The sequence below is a fragment of the Anopheles nili genome, chromosome 2, assembly GCF_943737925.1.
Source record: "Anopheles nili chromosome 2, idAnoNiliSN_F5_01, whole genome shotgun sequence".
NCBI lineage: Eukaryota > Metazoa > Arthropoda > Insecta > Diptera > Culicidae > Anopheles > Anopheles nili.
Genome location: NC_071291.1, coordinates 40,481,259 through 40,499,831, shown reverse-complemented (window position 1 = coordinate 40,499,831; position 18,573 = coordinate 40,481,259). Strand labels below are relative to the sequence as shown.

Here is an 18,573-nt window from a genome sequence, read left to right as displayed (position 1 = left end):
AGGTTTAGTATGTAATAACGCATTCGTGATCCTTGCCGATCGGGTGATTTAATGCTAGAGAATCGAATTGCATCTACGTTTGGTATCGGAGCGATTTCTGGCCGCATGTGGGCCAACGAATGGAAGACCCTTAGAGCTACGCGCTGATGATGATATAAATATCGACGGCAGATGGATCTAAGTGATGTATTCAATAACGACAAATCCAGAAAAAAATCGTACAAAAATCTTACTACTATAAAAAGGGGTTCAATCTCGTCCCTCCCCGATAGGGGATCTCAACGGTATAATACTTGGTATTCGTAGTCACGGTTGCACAAATCAAGAGGGAAGGAAATTCCAAAAAAAAATAAATTCGCTCGTTCGAAGCTCGAGTGTCCTAGGGTTTGCTGGATGAGCTTCCTCTTCATTAAATCTATGTACACGGCTCACGGGCCAGGCTCCGGTTTTGGCGTAAGAGATGTCTCATTGTTGACCGGGAATGGTGTTGGAGTCGAGGGAAGTTCTACCGCCAACGCATGCGACGGATCACAATCGATGGCGGACGCTATGGGCACGTATTCCTTCGACAGCGATTGTTCATTGAGCTGGGAGCATTTTTCCAGAAATTTTCCCTCACCGTCCATGCAGTCGACTGTCGTGAGATGGTTTCGGAAGGTAAAATGCAGCTCCCGTTCGGGATTGTCTCGATCTGTAGGAAATCCGTGTTCGAGCGCGTTCTCTTCCTCCTCGGCGTGGTAGATTTCCGTGGCGTAAATGTCGTACCCGTAGGCATCGAGGAACTGGCCTTCGTCGAGTGGTTCAACCAGCTCCATGTTTGCTCCCATATGGTTTAGTCCTTGGCAAAAGTCATCATCGATGTAGAGATCTTCGGTTGATTTCTAAAATGACAAAAAACAGCTATTTAGAACACGTCGGATGTTGTAAAAGGGTGTATAGATCGTTGCCAATAGTCAATTACTCGCAATTCTTAATTAAATCCGGATAAAGGTGTATATGATGTGGCTAAAGTTATCCTTTATGAAGGCATTGTTTACCAACAAAAATAGAATCCATTCGTTAATAATGTTTATTAACTACGGATCCCTAATCAGGTGTATTTGGAGATGCCGGGTATCGATCCCGGTACCTCTCACATGCTAAGCGAGCGCTCTACCATCTGAGCTACATCCCCTGTTGGTAGCTATACTAGTGCGCGAGTTTTAAAACCAACTCTCCGACCTACTTTCAAAATCAAACTGCAACGCACGTATTACCGGGGCGTGTAAATCGAAACCCATTCACCCATGTCATGTTAAAGCGGGAGCATAAAAACTGGCCCCACCCCACTGCAACGGGGGCTTGGAATGAACCTACGGATCATAGCAGACAGCGAATGTCGCGATTCGTACATTCATGCGATCATCCGAAGGCTACTTTCAATATGGTGGGGACTGCATGTGGCTATGAACGTTCATCGTGTTATCGTGTTATGCTTATATGAGCAGGTGAATGTAAAATCAAAATGTTAATTTCGTGTGTTTTTTAAACATTACAAAAGTACCGAATTTTAAACAAAATTATTCTATCGTTCGAAAAACGATTCGCTTAAACCAATATTTCCTCACTACTGAAATTATAAGAGAGTAGAACAGCGCCTTCCCATGATGCGCGTCCCGATGCTAAGAAAATTAAAATAACACCAAAAGGCTGCATAATCTCACCTGGAATGGTGTCATCGTGCGTATGCGACCCGCCATCGCCGGTGTGGGTGTCATCGGAGGCTCAAACATGGATGCGAAGCTTTCACGCGAAAAGTTCGTCTCACCAAACGCGGCCGTCATGCCGATACGACTTCCGGCGGGAACTGTAACGAAGGCATAAATACCCGATGAGAACAACTTCCGAAAAAAAAAGCACACCCACATTGTAACGCACCGTTGAATCCTTCGGCCGGAACCATCGCGTTGCCACAGTTACAGCAAACGAGTCGCTCAATGCGATTGGCCGCCGTGACGGATTGACCGGAAGCGTTCGAAATCAGAACTCCCGGTGCCGACACCGGTGTTCCGGATCGCCCACCAACCTCACCGGAAGTTGGGGCCTTCACAGTGCCGGAACCATCCTCGGGAGCGATCAATCGCAGCTTGGAAAACGCACGCAACAGCTCATTTCCACACGAATGCCGTACAGCACCAGGTCCGGTTGGTGTGATGCATCCCGACGACGGTGCATCCAGATCGTCCAGGTTGACCGAATTGGGTCGGGACGATGCGGGACTGATGTCCGACGCACGGCGCGATATTTTGCGCATGTTCACCGTAACGCGCGTGGTTAGCTTCGTTTTACGTGCACTTCCGGGTGGAATCGCTGTCGTCGTTGTGGTCACGAACGTTGAGCCGGATGTCGCTACTGGGGCCACCATTGTTGGTTCCGTGAACGGTACGGCTAGATCCGTGCTTGAAACGATGCTCTCGCGATAGACGGATTGCTGCCGGTGGATTGCGACGCTGTTTCCGAGCTGGCTTTGTGCCATTCGGCGAAGGTATAGCTGAGAGTTGGGCACAAACGGCACGGGAATGCTGGATGTCGTGGGAACAGGGATAACGGGTGGCTCATCTTTCATCATTTGGGGTCCTTTCTGCGGTTCGATCGGTGGCTCCTTCTGTCTGGATTGATCACCTCCAGCTGCCAACAGTACGTTCAAGTGTGTCACAGCCGTATCCTGTGTGACCGGTGGTGTGGCTGCCAATGCTGGTGCAAGGATTGGAATCGGTCCCATTTCCGCTGCTTCAGCTGTATCCTTCGCTTCGGCAGCTTCTTCCGCTTCCAACGTCTTTTCCAGCTCGAGCACCCGCGTGGGAACGAGCAAGTTCTCCTCAACCACTAGCGATCCTTCTGGGACGTAAGATCCGTTTAATCTAACGCTTCCTTCGATCAACGCCTTTCGACCACTGCCGTCCATCTTCCGCACTGGGCTGTAGTCGAATCCGGTCTTTTCGAAGGTAGTTTCAATCTTCTTGATCGCGTCCCGTACAGACGATAGATGCGCTGTAACGACACTCAGCGAATCGTTCAAAGGTCCTCCAGAGTCCACCTGTTCGTTCTTCTCATCCTGCACCTCCGTATCATCCGGTGTTGGCAGCTTGCTACGTTCACAAATCAGCTTCTCCTTCTTCCAGAGTCTGTCCTCGAACGGAGGAACTCCTTCAACGAGCACCTTCGGTGTGCCCTTTTTCTGCACCACCAGCGTTGTGTGGGGTTCGGGTGATCGGAAGATGTTCACGCTAATGTTGATGCGCTTCGGTTTGATGTCCTGCAGCGACGTGGAGCAGTTCAAGTTCGTCGATGTCAGGAAGGATCCGCTACGTGACGTCAGGCCCGCATTGAAGCAGGACTTACTGTGGCAGTCTTCCGGCGTGGCAGGTTGTGATTCATCCGTCACTCGGAGTTTCTGATCCGACAGCCAGGCGTGTTTGCGGATCTTGTTCTTCCGTGCGATCGGAGTGTCTGGTAGCGTAAAGTCACCAATCGTGAAGCGGAAGGAGTTGTTTAGTTTTGGTGTGACGCTACGCCGTCTTGTGCCTGGTGAGCTGTCACAGGATTTGGACGGATGCTCTTGAGTCAACGGGCGGCCAGTTTCATTGCTATCACTACCAGCTAGCTCGCAAGTTAGTCCTTTTTCTCGGTGCTCTTGCAGAGGTTCCACAGTTTCAGCCACGCCATTGCAATATATCTGTTCCGGCATGTCAGCGCATTCGAGTTCTTTCTTATGTTCTCCATCGCTGTCATCAATGCGCTCAGGTGGCTCACTAAAGCTTTTGTTTAGTTGATCGGCTACCTCAAACAACTCCTTAGAGGCCTTCTTGTGGCTCCGCGGAGGCTTCTTTTGCTTCTTCACCGTACTTGTTCGATCGTAGATCTGCTTGGAGGACGTTTTCGGTGAGAGGAATTTGTTGTTAAAATCGAATATCGTTTGATAGATTGCGGAGTTCGACAGGCTGAAGGTTGAGCTGAGTGGGGATTTTTTCTCCACCGCCAGCTGCCGGTTTTTGACGTTGGGTTCCGCGTAGTTCTCCTGCGGAAGCGACTCTTTAGCGCGGTTAATTTTTCGAGCAGGTTTTTTCGGTTGTCTCTGCTGCTGCTGCTGCTGTTTCGTGGCCCTTACCAGTTCGGACTCTTCTGTGTGGAAGTAGATCTTGTCTGTCTTTTCAACGTGCGCACTTTGCTTCCGTACGTCGTTCAGTTCGTTTTTCAGCCGCACTTCCGTCGAGCTTGAGCGCTCCTCGTAGTCCTCCGCCAGCCAATCATGCGTGCCGTTCTTTTCCATACCCAGCTCGATCAGCAAACAGTCTAAAAGGTCCACAACGTTGCCCATGGTCATCTTCCGGTTACTCAGATCCCCTAGACCACCCTCGAAGATCTGCCGGAAGCGTTCGCAGCGCTCCTTCTCGAACATCGGCAACGGCAGATCGGCAGATGTGTGCAATTTCTCCAGCTCCGCTCGGCTGTACACCACGAACGGGACGTATCCGTTTAGGATCTCCCACAGCAGCAGTGCGATCGAGTACACGTCGGTGCTCTTGCTCGGATAGACAAAGGTCGCCTTCGGTACGAGCAGCTCTGGAGCGACGTAGTAAAACAACGAGAACTTCTCCCGGTACTCCTTGCAGTACGGGAGGAACCGACTTGCCCGGCAATCATATCCATTGGCATCACCGAACGACGGTTGGCCACCGGGTGGTCTGGAACGGTTCTCACAGATCTCCACCGATAATTTGCGGTACTTGTCACGCAAGAACTGCTCGTCGTTCTTGATCAGCCGCGCGTACGTTGTGATCTTCTTCAGCTCGTCATGCTGCGATGATGTCATGGAGTTCCGAGACGACGACGTGCTGCCGTAGCGATGTTCAATCTCACGCCGTACCGCATCCGAGGCCGCATCGGTGGTCAGTTCAAACGACGTTAACTTCACGGAGTATGGATAACGTCTCATCAGGATGCAACCGCTCGAGATGTTTGAATGGACATATCCACACTCCTGCAGGTAGCCCACGGCAGATGCAATCTGCTGCACAACAGTCACGGCGTGCATCAGCGACAGACGCTTATTCTGTGGAGAATGGAAACAGCGTTAAATTCTGAATGCAAGACATCATAGGAGTACAAAAAACACTCTTACCATCTTGTGGATATAATCGAAGAGCGTAAAATCGAACGGTTCCAGCAGCAACGTGGCCTGATTGAGAGCCGAATCGTACGACACCGCCATCAGCGAGGCCACCATCGGATGACGCACCTGTGCCAACACCTCGAAGTCCCTCCGACAAGCCTCCTCCGCGAAATACAGACTCCGCTCCATACTAAGCGAGTACTTGCGCAAAGTAACGGCCACTCCACGGAACAGTCCACAAGAGAACTCAAGCGGACAAACGAACGCACTACGCAGCGCGCCCACGCGATAACGCACCTCATTCGGGAAGCATGTCAGTAGACTAGCACCAACAATACGCCGGAAGCACTCCAGCAGATTCCGCTCCGTGTAACGCGCCTGCAGGAAGTCATCCGACAGCTGAATGCTCTTGCTCCACTTCTGCAGCGAATCCAGCTCCAGCAGGATGTCCTGTGGGTCGTCTTGTAGCGCAAACTGTGCCAGCTGTGCATCGATCTCCTGCTGCCGGCTAACCAGCAGCTGTTCCACACTCTCCAGCTCAAGCTGTTCCACAGTCCGGTGGTCATCGTCAGCGTCCTCTTTGAGCGTGCTACCATTCGAACGGTCCAAATCCGTGACGATCCGTGCCGATCGACCTTTCAGCACGCTAATCGGTTCCGTGATGATGCTTGTCGAGTCATCGTGAAACGCGGTCGTTTGTAGGAACTGGAAGTTGTCATTGACCAGCTGCTCACAGGTGCGTATCTCCGACAGGGTATCCTGTCCGGGTGTTGAGAGTTCCTTGGGAGGAGTCGCGTTCAGCTCACCCTTCGTTTCGGTCGTGGTGTCCGCGTTGTCACTAAACGGAAGCGCGTAATCCACCAGATCACCGTGCTTGTTCACGATCGTCTGGTAGGAGAGTGATTTGCGCTGATGCTTCGAAACCGGAACGACAGGATCGTTAACCAATCTCGGCTTCAGTGGTCCTCGGTACGCGCGTGACGAGATAACATGCTCATCGTAGATCGAAGAAGAGTTCAGCTCGTACTTTCGATAAGATCCCGTCAGTGGTGAGTCCGAATCACTGTGTTGGTGTTGCTTCGTTGGACAACTAGCAGGTCCAGTGTTCACCCCAACAACCACGGGAGGTGCCGGAGCCGGTTTATCCTTAAACACACGCGGCCTGCTTCGAAGATTGCTCTGCTTTTTAGGTGTCCCATCGGCGTAAGGACTCGCGTTGGCTTTGTAGAAGAGCCGTGGTGGACTTTGGGCCACACACGACTCACCGAAGGTCCCGTTCACGTGATGTGCCTCAAACTCCGATACCTCATTCTCGTAGATCGTGTTGTTCGCCTTCTGTGCGATGGGTCTTGGTCGCTTTTGGAACCGTTCACGTTCGTTTCCACCCAGCATGGCCGGAAGTGAGTAACGTGTGTCGACAGGATTGGAGTGGTTCTTCTCCACAGGAGTAGCGCCGTTGTTCCAGTGGCTTCCAGAGGCCGCGTCGTTTGGGATGCGGTTAATGTTGCGGTAGAACTCCACCGAGCGCTTAGGTTTCTTTGGCGCTACGTCCGAATAAACACCAGTTCCGGTTAGTCCTGCCGCTGGTGAACGATGGTGACGAGCGTATCGTGGGGATTTTGGCACCTCAAATCGGCTTGGACTACGGCTAGTTGGCTTTCGTTCGTCCCGTGCCGGTTCCAGATCGGAACTGAAGTCACCTTCGCAGTCACTGTCGTCACCAGAAGGTTCCTCTTTGATGGTACCGTGCGTCAGCAGCGTTATACGGGGTGGTAGAGTGGCGTTTCCATTGCTCGGTGATGGCCCATGGTCTGGAAGTAGGTCACTGTTGCGCTGCTGGGCTCGCCAGTCGTTGAACTTGGCCAACGCCTCCAGGTATGCCAAGTCCTGGCTTTGACCCACCTTCGGGGGAGCGCTTTCCCGCCGGCGGTGGCGTTTGTCTCTGTGTAGGAGTAGAGGAATAAGATGCAGATTTAAATGGAATTAATTTCTGTCACAGTGAATTTATTTTTGTAACCCAATTCTGCATCGTACATCTTAGTTTCTCTCGGTGAAGAGGCTTCGCTTATTTCACAACTACAAGCAGTACCAGTTGGAAGGTTCTTCAACATACGACTGGCTCTGACCGACTGACGATGTTTTGTGCAACGAACTGACACAGTTTTCGTTCCTGCAACCTGTTGTAGCTGGGTCGTATCACTTATTTCCTTCTTACCCATATCGCACCTGCTCATGTTTAGCTTTTCTTAAGCTAATTTTCCGCCTTTCGCATGAGCTCTTTATTTTCCGAACCACGTCCACGTCCGACCATGTCGTTCCGGTGCCCAAGTTGACCCGAGGCCATCGCAAAAAAAGGGTCTCACACCACAGACAAGGGCACATCGTGTTCGCACATATCCCCGTCTCATGAACTCCGTGGACGAGATTCCATACGTACTAATTTCCTCTGTTCAGTGTTTATTCAATTATATGCTCACTGGGAACACTGAGAATGTGGGATGGTTTGGGACACAATTGTGAGACCGAGTACTTTGCAGTTACGCTCAAAGGGAATCATTTGTGACCAACCCCGCAGTTAGTCTCGAGGATTTTATTTCTTCCCGCAAAGGGTATATCAAAAGTGCATATTGCAATTTCTGCGGTGCCCAAACACGCCCAAAGCAAAAAGCTGCAGCAACAGTTGGCTTTTGGTGAACAGGCGAGAAAGAAAAAGTGAAGCGAACTGATTTTCACACTTTCCATCAGTTCACGTTCCATTCGCGCAAAGGACAACTCCACTGACCGGCGCAATGGCTGGAGGAGTGAAGAAAAAAAAAACCTTCAACCCAACGTCTACATCACACTAACATTAGCGATTCGGCGCCGGGCAGAGCAAATGTGGCATGTCGCAGCCCAACTGCACTGAGTGTGCTATTTTTCATGCTTTAATTTGATCAAACATTGAGACAAAGCGACAAACGATCGCCATGATTCGGTTGGGCTTTCGTCGATCGGATCATCGACGCGTTATGGTGACTCAAACCCAGGTTCATTTGTGACTAAGCTTAGACTAACATCCGAAACGGAAAGCGAAGCGCACTTGAATCGCTTTCCTTCAGAGGGCATCACTTGGTAGCTCATTTTGCAACGGAACGAATCGAGAAAAACTAGTAGAAAACAAGGGCAAACGGCTGTACAACATAAATATGAAACATATTCCGATCGAAAATGGAGAGCTTCAAAAGATGCCTGGGGTTTTCCCAAGGCAAGCAAAGGCGCCATTTCTCAAACGATCAATTGTATTCGCTTCACACAGATGCAATTTCCCATTTCTGGTCACCAGAAAAAAAAACACCACCCAACACCCAATACAAACAACCAAACTAACTGTGCCCGGCAATGATTGGGATCGAATTTTGATTTACTTTAGCCACGATTGCACGGTCCCATTTGGGTAGGCTTTTCCGTGCTCCCAAAAAAAAAACGGGACACTCTCGCTCGGTCATGTCCGAATCCGATGAGGGCCTTTGGACGGTGGGTTTTTTTTTGAGGGTTCGGACGGTGAGTTCGGGAGGTAGCGGTGTGCGAAAAATAAATTGCAAACCGACAGGGAAAGAGTAAAGTGAGCCTCAGAACCGCTGCCGTTGCGCCAGCTGGAAGCTTTTGAGCTCGGGCGTGAAAATCGCACGGTAACGTGATTAATTTTCACGCCCTCATTGGTAAGCAAAGCTGCGGCAGCACGTGGCTCGTGAGGGAAAAACTGCACCAATCGGTTCGGGGTGTGTTTCCACCCCCCTCCCCTCAAGCGTCGCCGTCGTGGAGAGAAAGGAGATTTATAAGCTGACCCATTGGGTGGCGTGGACCTCCACGCTTACATCCACCCACTTTCCGTTCCCTTGCTTGCTTCTCCGGATCGGCTAATGAATTGCACCGATTTTCATGGTTTTCACTTTTGGTTTTCGCCTTCCGCCTTCGGGAGTGGGCTGCGGGAGTAAGGTGGCTGGATGGAGGGTAGATCGAGCGGAAAAGGGTGTTGGTTTTTCTCGGCTCATGCTTCTTCGCTTCGCTCGCTCGCATTGTTCTTCTTCCTTTATCCATTACATTGCTTTCATATCCCTTTCCCCTGGGCGGGTGCGGCAAACTGATCTGCGAGTGTTTATCTTTTGAAAATGATTGTGTTTCGCTTTGGGACTGTGGGTGGTACCGTTTTTTTTTCTCTCCATTTCCACCGAAATGATCCTCACCGGTTCGCTACGATGGCCAGCGGACTGTGACGCCGCGAGTGATCGTAAATTCGCCTTTGGTTTGGAAGGGCATGAGATTTATTTTAAAGAGGCACGAGACACGCGTACGATCATCTCGCCGTGATGTGTTAACGAAAAGTGCTCGTCCTCAGATGTCAAGCGAACAGGTTAAAATGACAAAGACAAAATGCAAACCTTTACCCTCGACAAGCATGGGTTTTCCTAATAAACCTGTTCATTGACTTTGTCTAAAATGAAACACGTTAAACTCATGTGGAAAACATCTCGAATGGATGCTTCATTTTCATCCGTCGGTTCACAGAACGCGATCGATTTTCGGCATTACACTGAGGGATAGCATCGTTCCAAGCTGTTCAAAGTTAGTGTCGATTAAGGCTTTGTTCAGTAAAGCGGTTGGGGAGCTTTTCCTTAAAATCTATTCAGAAACTCTATTTGCATTGGGTGGAACTGGTTAAACAAATGATTTACACATCCAAATGGAATAATTTGCAGGGCAATAAATAAATGTATAATACACACATGTACAGCAAAAACAGAACATAACATTAAAAAAAAAAACAAATAATTTGGGGCTAAAATAAATAATCCATCAACTGCGTCATTTCCATAATGCGGCAAATTTACCGTGAAAATTAAATCCCCGACAGAATCTGCCCATCGGAACATCGCTTGCACTACATCCATCGTAAGCCCACAGGCATGTTAAAATATTCAAAAATGTCCGATCTCTAATTAGCGATAGAAAAAATCACTCCAACAACGTCCCAAAAAAAATGTGAACGACACGTCCCAATGGCAGCAAATTCACTTATCCCACCGTACGAGAGCGTGCTGAAAACAACAGCAACGAAAACTGGAGAGGAAAAAGGAAAATGACGCCCCATTCTCCAGACGCACCAGGCGCCGATTAAAGTCCGAAGCGTGTCGAGAAGATGGAGCTGCATCTTGCGCCAGCCAAAGATATGACCCGCAACAATGGCGCTGCCGATTAGGATCTCCGACACGTCCGTCGCCACAATGGCGCGCTGTCTGGACCGGCAGTCGACCCTAAGTGGACGGTCAGATAAACGGGCTCTCGAGCCACACTTTCAGACATTCCCGTTCCGAAATGAGGTGATTTAATTTCACCTTTCCACGCGTCGACCGGGAGCGTGTTGCTGGGCCGAGATTGGCGCAGTAATTTAGGAGCTCCGGCCGGAATGCGTGACAGTGTGCTACCGGAAGTAAGGTGCAGGTTAACCGCTGGCGACACACACACACACCCCTTAAACAATGGGGTGGAGATGCCGGGCCCATAAACTGTTTCGGTTTTTTTTCGTATTATTTTGCTGGGGAAAACTCGTCGAAAGTGACAGTTGCAATGGGTGAAAATGATGTTTCAATCATGACCGCCATCACAACGCGGCGATCGTGCCGATTTTCAAGTACAACGAAAGGGAGTCGGTGCAGAGAGGTGAGTTGGAATTTCAAATGAAAACCATTCCGACTCGATTAAGCTCGAGAGGGAGGTTGAACATCCAACCGGCGCAGGTCAACAGCGAACGATTGATCGAACACTCGATGATGAGATTCGTCACCGTCGCCGTCGATCACTTGCACGCCTGCCTGCACGTGCGGTGGTGGTGTCAAGTGCGCATTTTCCCTTTTTTCCAATGATTTACACATTAAATTCATCCAACGCAACTCACTCGGCGCAAATGTGGGTCCGATCTGGCGTTTGGTTTCAATTTTCGGGTTTCGGTAAGCGAAGCACACCCGGCTGAACGGTGAAAGCTCTCGCGGTCTGGCTAGGGGTAGCAAAAGGAAAACTTTTCCACATCCCCATCCTCCTGCCCGCGGGGCCATATTTGACAAGTCGCATCAAGTGGCCGGCCCTGATTAAACTGCAATTCAAGCAACTCGCAAAGGGGTGTAAAAATGAAACTGTAAATTCATCACCCCTCGGTTTTGCTCGACCGTTTATCGAACACACGCGGCACACGCGCGTGTATCGGTGGGGAGGAAAATTTACGACATCCGTGCGCGTACGGATGGTTTTTGAAATGAGGGCTAAAATCAACAAAATTCATGCCTCGCGCCCATCGCGAGGCTGCTGAGCTTTTGATTTTTGCCACTCAATCGAGAAGAGACCAACGAGAGTGAGAGAGAGAGAAAAAAAGACAACCGACAACCTTTACCGGAGCTCACTAATTAAACGACACGAAACGGTAAAGCTTTTCCACGCGCGGCCCCATTTGCCATTCAGAAAATGGGCGTCATTTGAGATGGGCTCGCGCAAATGCACGTGCACTCGTGCGAGATGGAAAACGCACCGGCATCCTGGCAACGCGCAAACAAGCGATAGGAAATTATCACATTTTCCACCCATTAAGCTGTCGAGCAGGAAGGCAGACAAAATCGAACCGGCCCCAAATGGAGCGCAACGGAGTGGCCGAGGAAAGGGACAGCAACTGTCATGCAATTGCGGAAAAATCGCATGCACGCTGAAGCCGATCATGGGGGAAAATCGCAGCCTCTGCGTCTTTGCGTGGCGCGTGCGCATCACGTTTGTTGAAGCGCATCGACTCAGTGGGCATTTCGCGCCAATTTTCACCACGCGCCTGTTGGTGATGGGACTGCAATCGAGTGGATTGGAGCCGGGAATCGATTGCAGTCGAACGGTAGCGATGCAATTCATAATGCATGAGATGTTGAAGCAGAAACGATCGCCGGAAGTTGGCCCTTCCGAGAGCGAACCGGGTGGTTTTTTTAGCGGATCGCAATTATGATTCGTGAAGTGAATTGATGAAAGGGCGAAAAAAAAACGCGTACAAAGATGCCTAACCGGGAACATTTTTGCAACTGTTGGGTTGGGGTTTTTTCTTGTGAATTTTCAGGAAGTGCCGCAAAGGGTCTAAAGCTCTTGTGTGTCTTGTGAATTTTTCCTACCGCATTCCAGCGCCAAAGGGATGAGTTGGTAGTCTTCAATCGATGTCACTTTTTTAGTCAAACCAACGGCAACAGCGCATTTTCACCGGTGTTGTCGTAAAAAACATTCAAATCTTTTTAAATCCACATCGTTTTTGAATGCGTTCATCTCTGGATCGGTACCGAATCGAGACACAACCCACCCAGCAATGGGTCCAGCCGTCTTACATGCCCTCTTAAACGCACTTTGGAAAAGGGAAAACTATATTTAAACCCCGTTTCCGGTGTGGGATTGAGTTCACACGAGACATTAAAAGAGAACCCAACCGGTGGCATAGAAATGGCAAGATGTTCGGTTTTGTTTCCGCCGAACGGACCTGAGAGCAGAAGATGAGCTGCCACGCACGGGGTGGAATGCAAAAACAGCCCCCGTAAACATCTCTACTGGGAAGCAATAATTTCTATCGATGCGAAAACAATGCCACCACGAGGGAAGTTATGTGGACAAAAATGTGCAGCAAAAATGTACCACTCCGGTTCGGATGGTTTTCCCATCTGTCTGGCCCATCCATCGAGGGCGAGGGTAGTTTTTCCATTTTCACTCACCACCACGAGCCATCGGGAGCAATGAAGATGGCAAAAATGCGTTGCTCCCGTTTTACCCGCATGCACACGCTTGAGAGAAGGCCCTTTTCTGTGGCGCCCGTGAAGACGGTTTTTCACGAAGGAAAGCGAATTCCATACCTCGTGGGTGATCTCGCGGTGGTTCCCAATCATTTCCGTGGCCCGTTAAAAGCAGAATCTGATACAATTCAGAGCGTTCTGTTGCTAGTGAACTACTCGGCCCTCTCCCTTTAGGGTTTGAACCCAGATATCGTCTCTCCCAGCTCGTAACCCCGTATAACGCGGACGAAAGTACGCGTACCAATTGCCATCGCCCTGAGGCTGTTAAACGCGTACTCAACCCGTGGATGATTTGGGGCTCGTTCCCCGAAGCGGTGGCTTTGTGTTTTCCTTCCCAGCCATCACCGGCCGATGCCTGATGGATGGGGTGTTTCGCTTTCCCTCCGGATTTTCCGCAAATCTCATCAACCGCGCCAGCTAGGCTGCTAGCGGTTTGACCGCTCGTTGGCATCTTGATTAATTAAAAGCGTGTGTTGAGCGATGGACAAGCAGCTTAGCGGAAAGGAAAGCCACCCGGTGAAAAACAGCGCGTACAAACAAACTTGAAAAAAAAAATGTCCCACGATGGCCTTCTGCCGTTGGCCAGCCGCGTAAGTAGCTTCCCGAGGTGAACATTTTAGCAAAACCATCCGACGATCTAGTGCGAATGTGAATCCAAACCACAGCGCACATACCGACCCGGGGTGGTGGTTGTAATTTTCTCTCGCACATCAAACCCATCACCGCGGAACCAAACCCAACGCTTCGCTACCCTACCGGAAGTGGCTAACGAAGGTGACATGGAAAAAGACGAATGGGAGGAAAAAAGCATGTGTATGTGTTGCTGCCCACTCGGTGGTCGAGCTTTGGCTTTGCGTTGTTGATGCGAAAATTTTATGTTCAACCCTTTTGCGCCAAATTACTGCGTCGACAAAGTTCTTCCCCAGCGCGTGTGGTGAAATTCGTATCCGGGTTCGTCGCTTGTTGCTTGCGCGAGTCTTTCGATCTTTTATTTGCGCAAAATTATTCACCATCACTGGCAATGCGTTCGAAGGCTTGCTGAGGGAAGTAAATTCACTTCCCATGTAACGTAACATCTAATCCATGATCTTTGCCGGTTCTAGATGGTCTCTTCATAGCGATAGTGCTTTCACTTTCTTGAATCTCGCGCGCCGAAAAGGTGAACCCATCCTCTGGTGGGTATAGCTAGAATAAGCCATCGCTTTCCACCGTGACCCGGAAATGGGCGCTTTTAGTCGATCGGAGCGCATCGCGCAAGGCAGCGTAAATTATACCTCTCTTCCGATAGCGAGCGCGCGTCATGATTTATGGTGTCATATGATTTTCGAAAACCGTTCATCAGCCCGCACCCATCTGCCGCCATGGTCGGTGCACTTTTCCTCTCCCAAACCCCAACCGGACCTCAGTTTCTACTGTCCGTGATCGGTCGTGCTTGCGGACGAAGATGAAAGCAGCGCTCTTCCAGTCGCTGGCCGATGGCTTCACGCTCGATTTTAACTTTCGCTGCCCAACGCCACGCCACGACCGGTAAAGGTTACGTGGTTTTGGGCTGAGGTAAAATAAAATGCAAAGCCAAACCCAACTGGCCACGCGTGGAATCGCAATGGCGGCCGCAACGACAGCAAGGGTGGAAAAAGTAATTCCTCACGGCCACCATTTGGGGGTGGGGGTAATTTTCACACTTTTCCACACGATCTGACCCTCGGTCGCACCGGTCGGTAGAAGTGGTGTTGATTTTCGACCGAGTTTTTTTTCTGCAAACCTTCTGCGATTGTTGCTTCTTTTTGTTTGTTGTTGGTGCAGTTTTCCTCTAACCTCTCTCTCGGTTTTCCACTTTTCCCTCGGTCACCTATGCTCCAACCCAAAACCGACCATCATCGTGAAATGTGAATTGAAATTGCATTTCGTGCAGCGAGGAAAAACGGCAAACACAAAACAAAGCTAATGCTGCACCAGAATGCAGTTGCACATGGCGTTGCAGCAGACAAAAAGCGCCTATTCGGTCATAAATAAACGACGTTGCGCGTTCATCACCCAGCCCGAGCGGGCTGGCGAGCTGAGATGTCGAAATGGATGCCACACCGTGATGAACGTCTGCCTGCTGCCGGTGGTAATTCGATCGGTGGATGGCTTTATTAGGGAGTTGCGCACAAGTAGACCCACTTAATGTGGCTCGAATCGCGCATGAAAAAGGCCGAAAATGGGCTCACCAACGCAACGATTAATTTCGCCGGCACGTTAGTGACGGTACCGATTGGGGCGGAAAAGTTTTACATAATATATTCACTCGATTAGCATGGAAACGGTGCCTTTGGTGGCCGTGAAATTGTGCAATAAGGCTGGTAGGTTTAGGGCTACTGAAAATTTCAGAATTTCTCGTCCGGTGGTCAAGGTTTGAGTGATCGAACGCCGTCCCAGCACAGATCTGGAATTACTGAAATTTAGCCACGATATTTACGGCCCTCCAGCTTTCGAACGCTACTAATTTCGCCCTTCGCCTCGACACTTGGGCACTGGCTTTTTGCTGCTCTTCACAGTTCAGTGAGCATGATTCTATTCTGCTTGTGTCTTTTAAGGCCTCAAGTCACACCACACGACGTCTTAAAAGCCAAGACTCCGTGTCGAATCCATAATGCTCACGCTGGCGGCAGAGTCGTCACCATCGTTCGCACACTGATTTGCTTTCGCTTCAGCTGAGGGTCTCTTAGCATGGTTTCCATTCTTGCGGAGGCCGTCTTTTTGTTTCGCAATGGCTAACGAGTTCTTGGCCTCCCGGGTGGGTTTATTGCGTTCTTCGGTTTTTTTTTTGTTATTACCCACTGTCCAGAGAACAGCAACCGGTCCAAGCAGAATGGTCCTTAATGGAGTGTCAGCCACGGGAAGGAGCACCGTGAAGCTTGACGATGATGAGCCACCGAGCTTAGGACGGCTCAGGAGAGCCAAAAGCGCCAGTGCGGAAGAAAGCCTCGGTTAAGGGCAACCAACCGAAGCTCCACAAGAAGTGCCCACCGGAAGCGTGGGTCGTAAATCGTCCGCCACGTGGAGGCAAGACTCGCGGGACGACACGAATCTGGTGCAAATCGTTCAGCATTCGCAGCCAAAAAAAAATACAAAACAGACAAAATAGCCAGCCTGAGGTGAAGGGAACGAACGGCCCAGCCACTGGGCCGGAGATTGCACACCGATAGGAAGTACGGTTCACCGGGTTTTTGGCCGCAGAAGATGCTCACCCGGCGTTGTGGAATGGTAAATGGAAAATGAATGTTTGGCCATTGCCATCCATCAGCGGGAGTTCGTCGTTTGCGCGGGAGAAGAAAAAAAAAGTGTGCGATGCGTAATGCGATGGCGCAACCGCAAAACCACAGCAACCGGCTGGGTGGAGTGGGTTGGCAGGATGCAGGCGCTGCATTTCCGGTGTGAGGTGCAAGCCGTGCACGTGGAGGTAAGGCGAGTTCCTATGGCTATATGTTCGCACTTTCACGAGGCGATGTTGAACTTTGGAGGATGCGATGTTGAAATTTTGGTTCAGAATTGACGGTGAATTGTAACGGCAACTCAGACAAATACCTACATTGAAATTAGGTATCAAATACCAACATGTTTGCTTTATAGTCTGATAATAAGTACTTCAGAAAGCATCATATATCTCGAAGATTTGAGATATGTGATCTTAAATTACGTTAAAATTCAAAGCATAGAGGAAGCTTAAAGAGTATTATTCTCACTCGTATAATAATTTAAGAATTTAAGTCAGAGTCACGGAGAAAATTCTCTAAGTTTTTCTCAGGGTTAGGACGCCTTTATTCCGTTCTTGGAGCCCTTGTGAACCAACAATATGTTGAATATTCTACGCTCAAAATGAAGACTTATTGGCGAAAATTCAAAAACCTTGATGAACATTAAAACAAGCCTGTTTCGTGCCATCTTGCACCATCTGGTTCTATTCTCTAGCTTCAGGAGTAGAGACAAACACATGCTATCGACTCATATCGTCCTCTAAAAGGGTTCTAACTCGCTGCCAAAGAGTTCCAAACGTTGTCACACCTGTTCGGTCCGCGCCTTAAATCAGCCCTATCTGTGAGGCGTGTGCGTCGATGCGTAACAAATGTTCCATAGAACCATGCGTAGAATCCGACCATTTGGTGGATCGAAGCGGAGGTCTACGAGAGGTGTATCAACAGGGAAAGAGCGTGCAGATGTGCGCCTGTACACCTCCCTTTAAAACCCCCATCACAAGCTAGCGGAGCATTACTCGCAAATGTATGTATTTTATGGCTTAATGGCAGAATGTTGCGCCGATTTCTGGAGGTCTCGTGCCTCCAGAACCGGGCACTGAAAATGGCCACCAGAGGGCGTTAGAGGTCATCGTTGGTCGGTCACACCATCACACACACGCGGCATCAGCGGAACGGAACGGGATACCACAAACGGGCTGGTCTTATGGGCACCGGGCTGGGCAACTTGCACCAAACCAGCCCTTAGCCATTCCGCACCCACGCCGTGCTGCGAACTTTGGGATTTTCATGAGCTTTTTTTTTCTGTGAGCTCTCACCTCCCATTTGTTTGGCCCGTTAAGTGCAGGCGAGTGTAACGGGGCTCCGGGAAATGACCTGCCCAGTTTTCAGCCCGCCAACCACACTGAAACCCCTTTTGGCGGCGATTCTGCAGCGCACCTTGCAGCGTGGGCCGGAAAATTCTGCAACCATTGTCTGCACAGTAGCCATGGATCTTTTTGGCACCGTGGTTTGAGGTGGGTTGGTGTGGCGGTGGTGCATTGTTTGAGGGTTGGTTGTTTGTTTGGAGGGCAGTAGGAATGGCGCGTTTTCCGGGCGCGTGATCTAAGCGCATGCTGGTCGGAAAATATATGGTAGGCTATTGTGTGAGGAGGTCGATCCCAGGCAGAATGGCAGCTAATGTTGCAAATCGCCGTGCATCGTCACCTCGTCGGAGGTCGGTGGACGTGATGGGGTGCGATTTATGGGAACATTCTGTACCGGATGGATGGTAGAGCCATGAGCCGTTTGATCTACTTCCGTTCATTATGTGCGAATGTGCTACCTATACTTGGGATTATGTCCGGGAAAGAGTAAGTGAGAAATTATTCCAGCTTAATGATATAACAATCATCAAGCAATTTTTGTCTGTTTCAAATTTTTGTCATTCAAATTAGTTTCGACAAGATCTTTCAATATTTTCCCTACTAAAGTTGGAACATCCAAATTTGTTTTGAAAAGGTCTTTAAACATTTTCCATATCAATTGGTTTGTGTATTAAATCGTTGGCGTTTGGAAAACGGTGCAAGACGCCGAAACTCTAAACGATCGAGTGACCTTTACCAGGGCCTGATCACGATGTATGGCGCAAACTCGCTAACATTAGCCCCAAAATTCCCAGGATGCGGTTCCAATTCGTATTTCAGCGTGTCTCAATGGGTGGAAGGAAAAAAAGAGAAAAAAAACCCAACCAATCTCGTTTCCATGCCACTTCCGAAGGTCAATTGGATCGAGTAACACAACCGCCGGAAACTGATCCACCGTCACACTGGACTCGGAATGTTCTTGTGAACTTGGTTCCCACCTATGCGTG

The 18,573-nt window shown here is 49.7% G+C and overlaps 1 protein-coding gene and 1 non-coding gene across 2 annotated transcripts; both read right to left on the bottom strand.

Annotated features, from left to right (window-relative positions):
* Positions 1–428: 428 nt before the first annotated feature.
* LOC128722981 (uncharacterized) lies at positions 429–8,073 on the bottom strand. The gene is made up of 5 exons (XM_053816685.1): positions 8,000–8,073; positions 5,162–7,094; positions 1,918–5,092; positions 1,704–1,846; positions 429–881 (listed from the first exon to the last, which is right to left on the bottom strand). Exons 1-5 carry the CDS (start codon positions 8,071–8,073, stop codon positions 429–431), a joined length of 5,778 nt encoding a protein of 1,925 aa, XP_053672660.1.
* On the bottom strand, positions 1,102–1,174 carry Trnaa-agc (transfer RNA alanine (anticodon AGC)). Its single transcript has one exon. It is a non-coding gene; the product is annotated as a tRNA-Ala (tRNA).
* Positions 8,074–18,573: the final 10,500 nt, after the last annotated feature.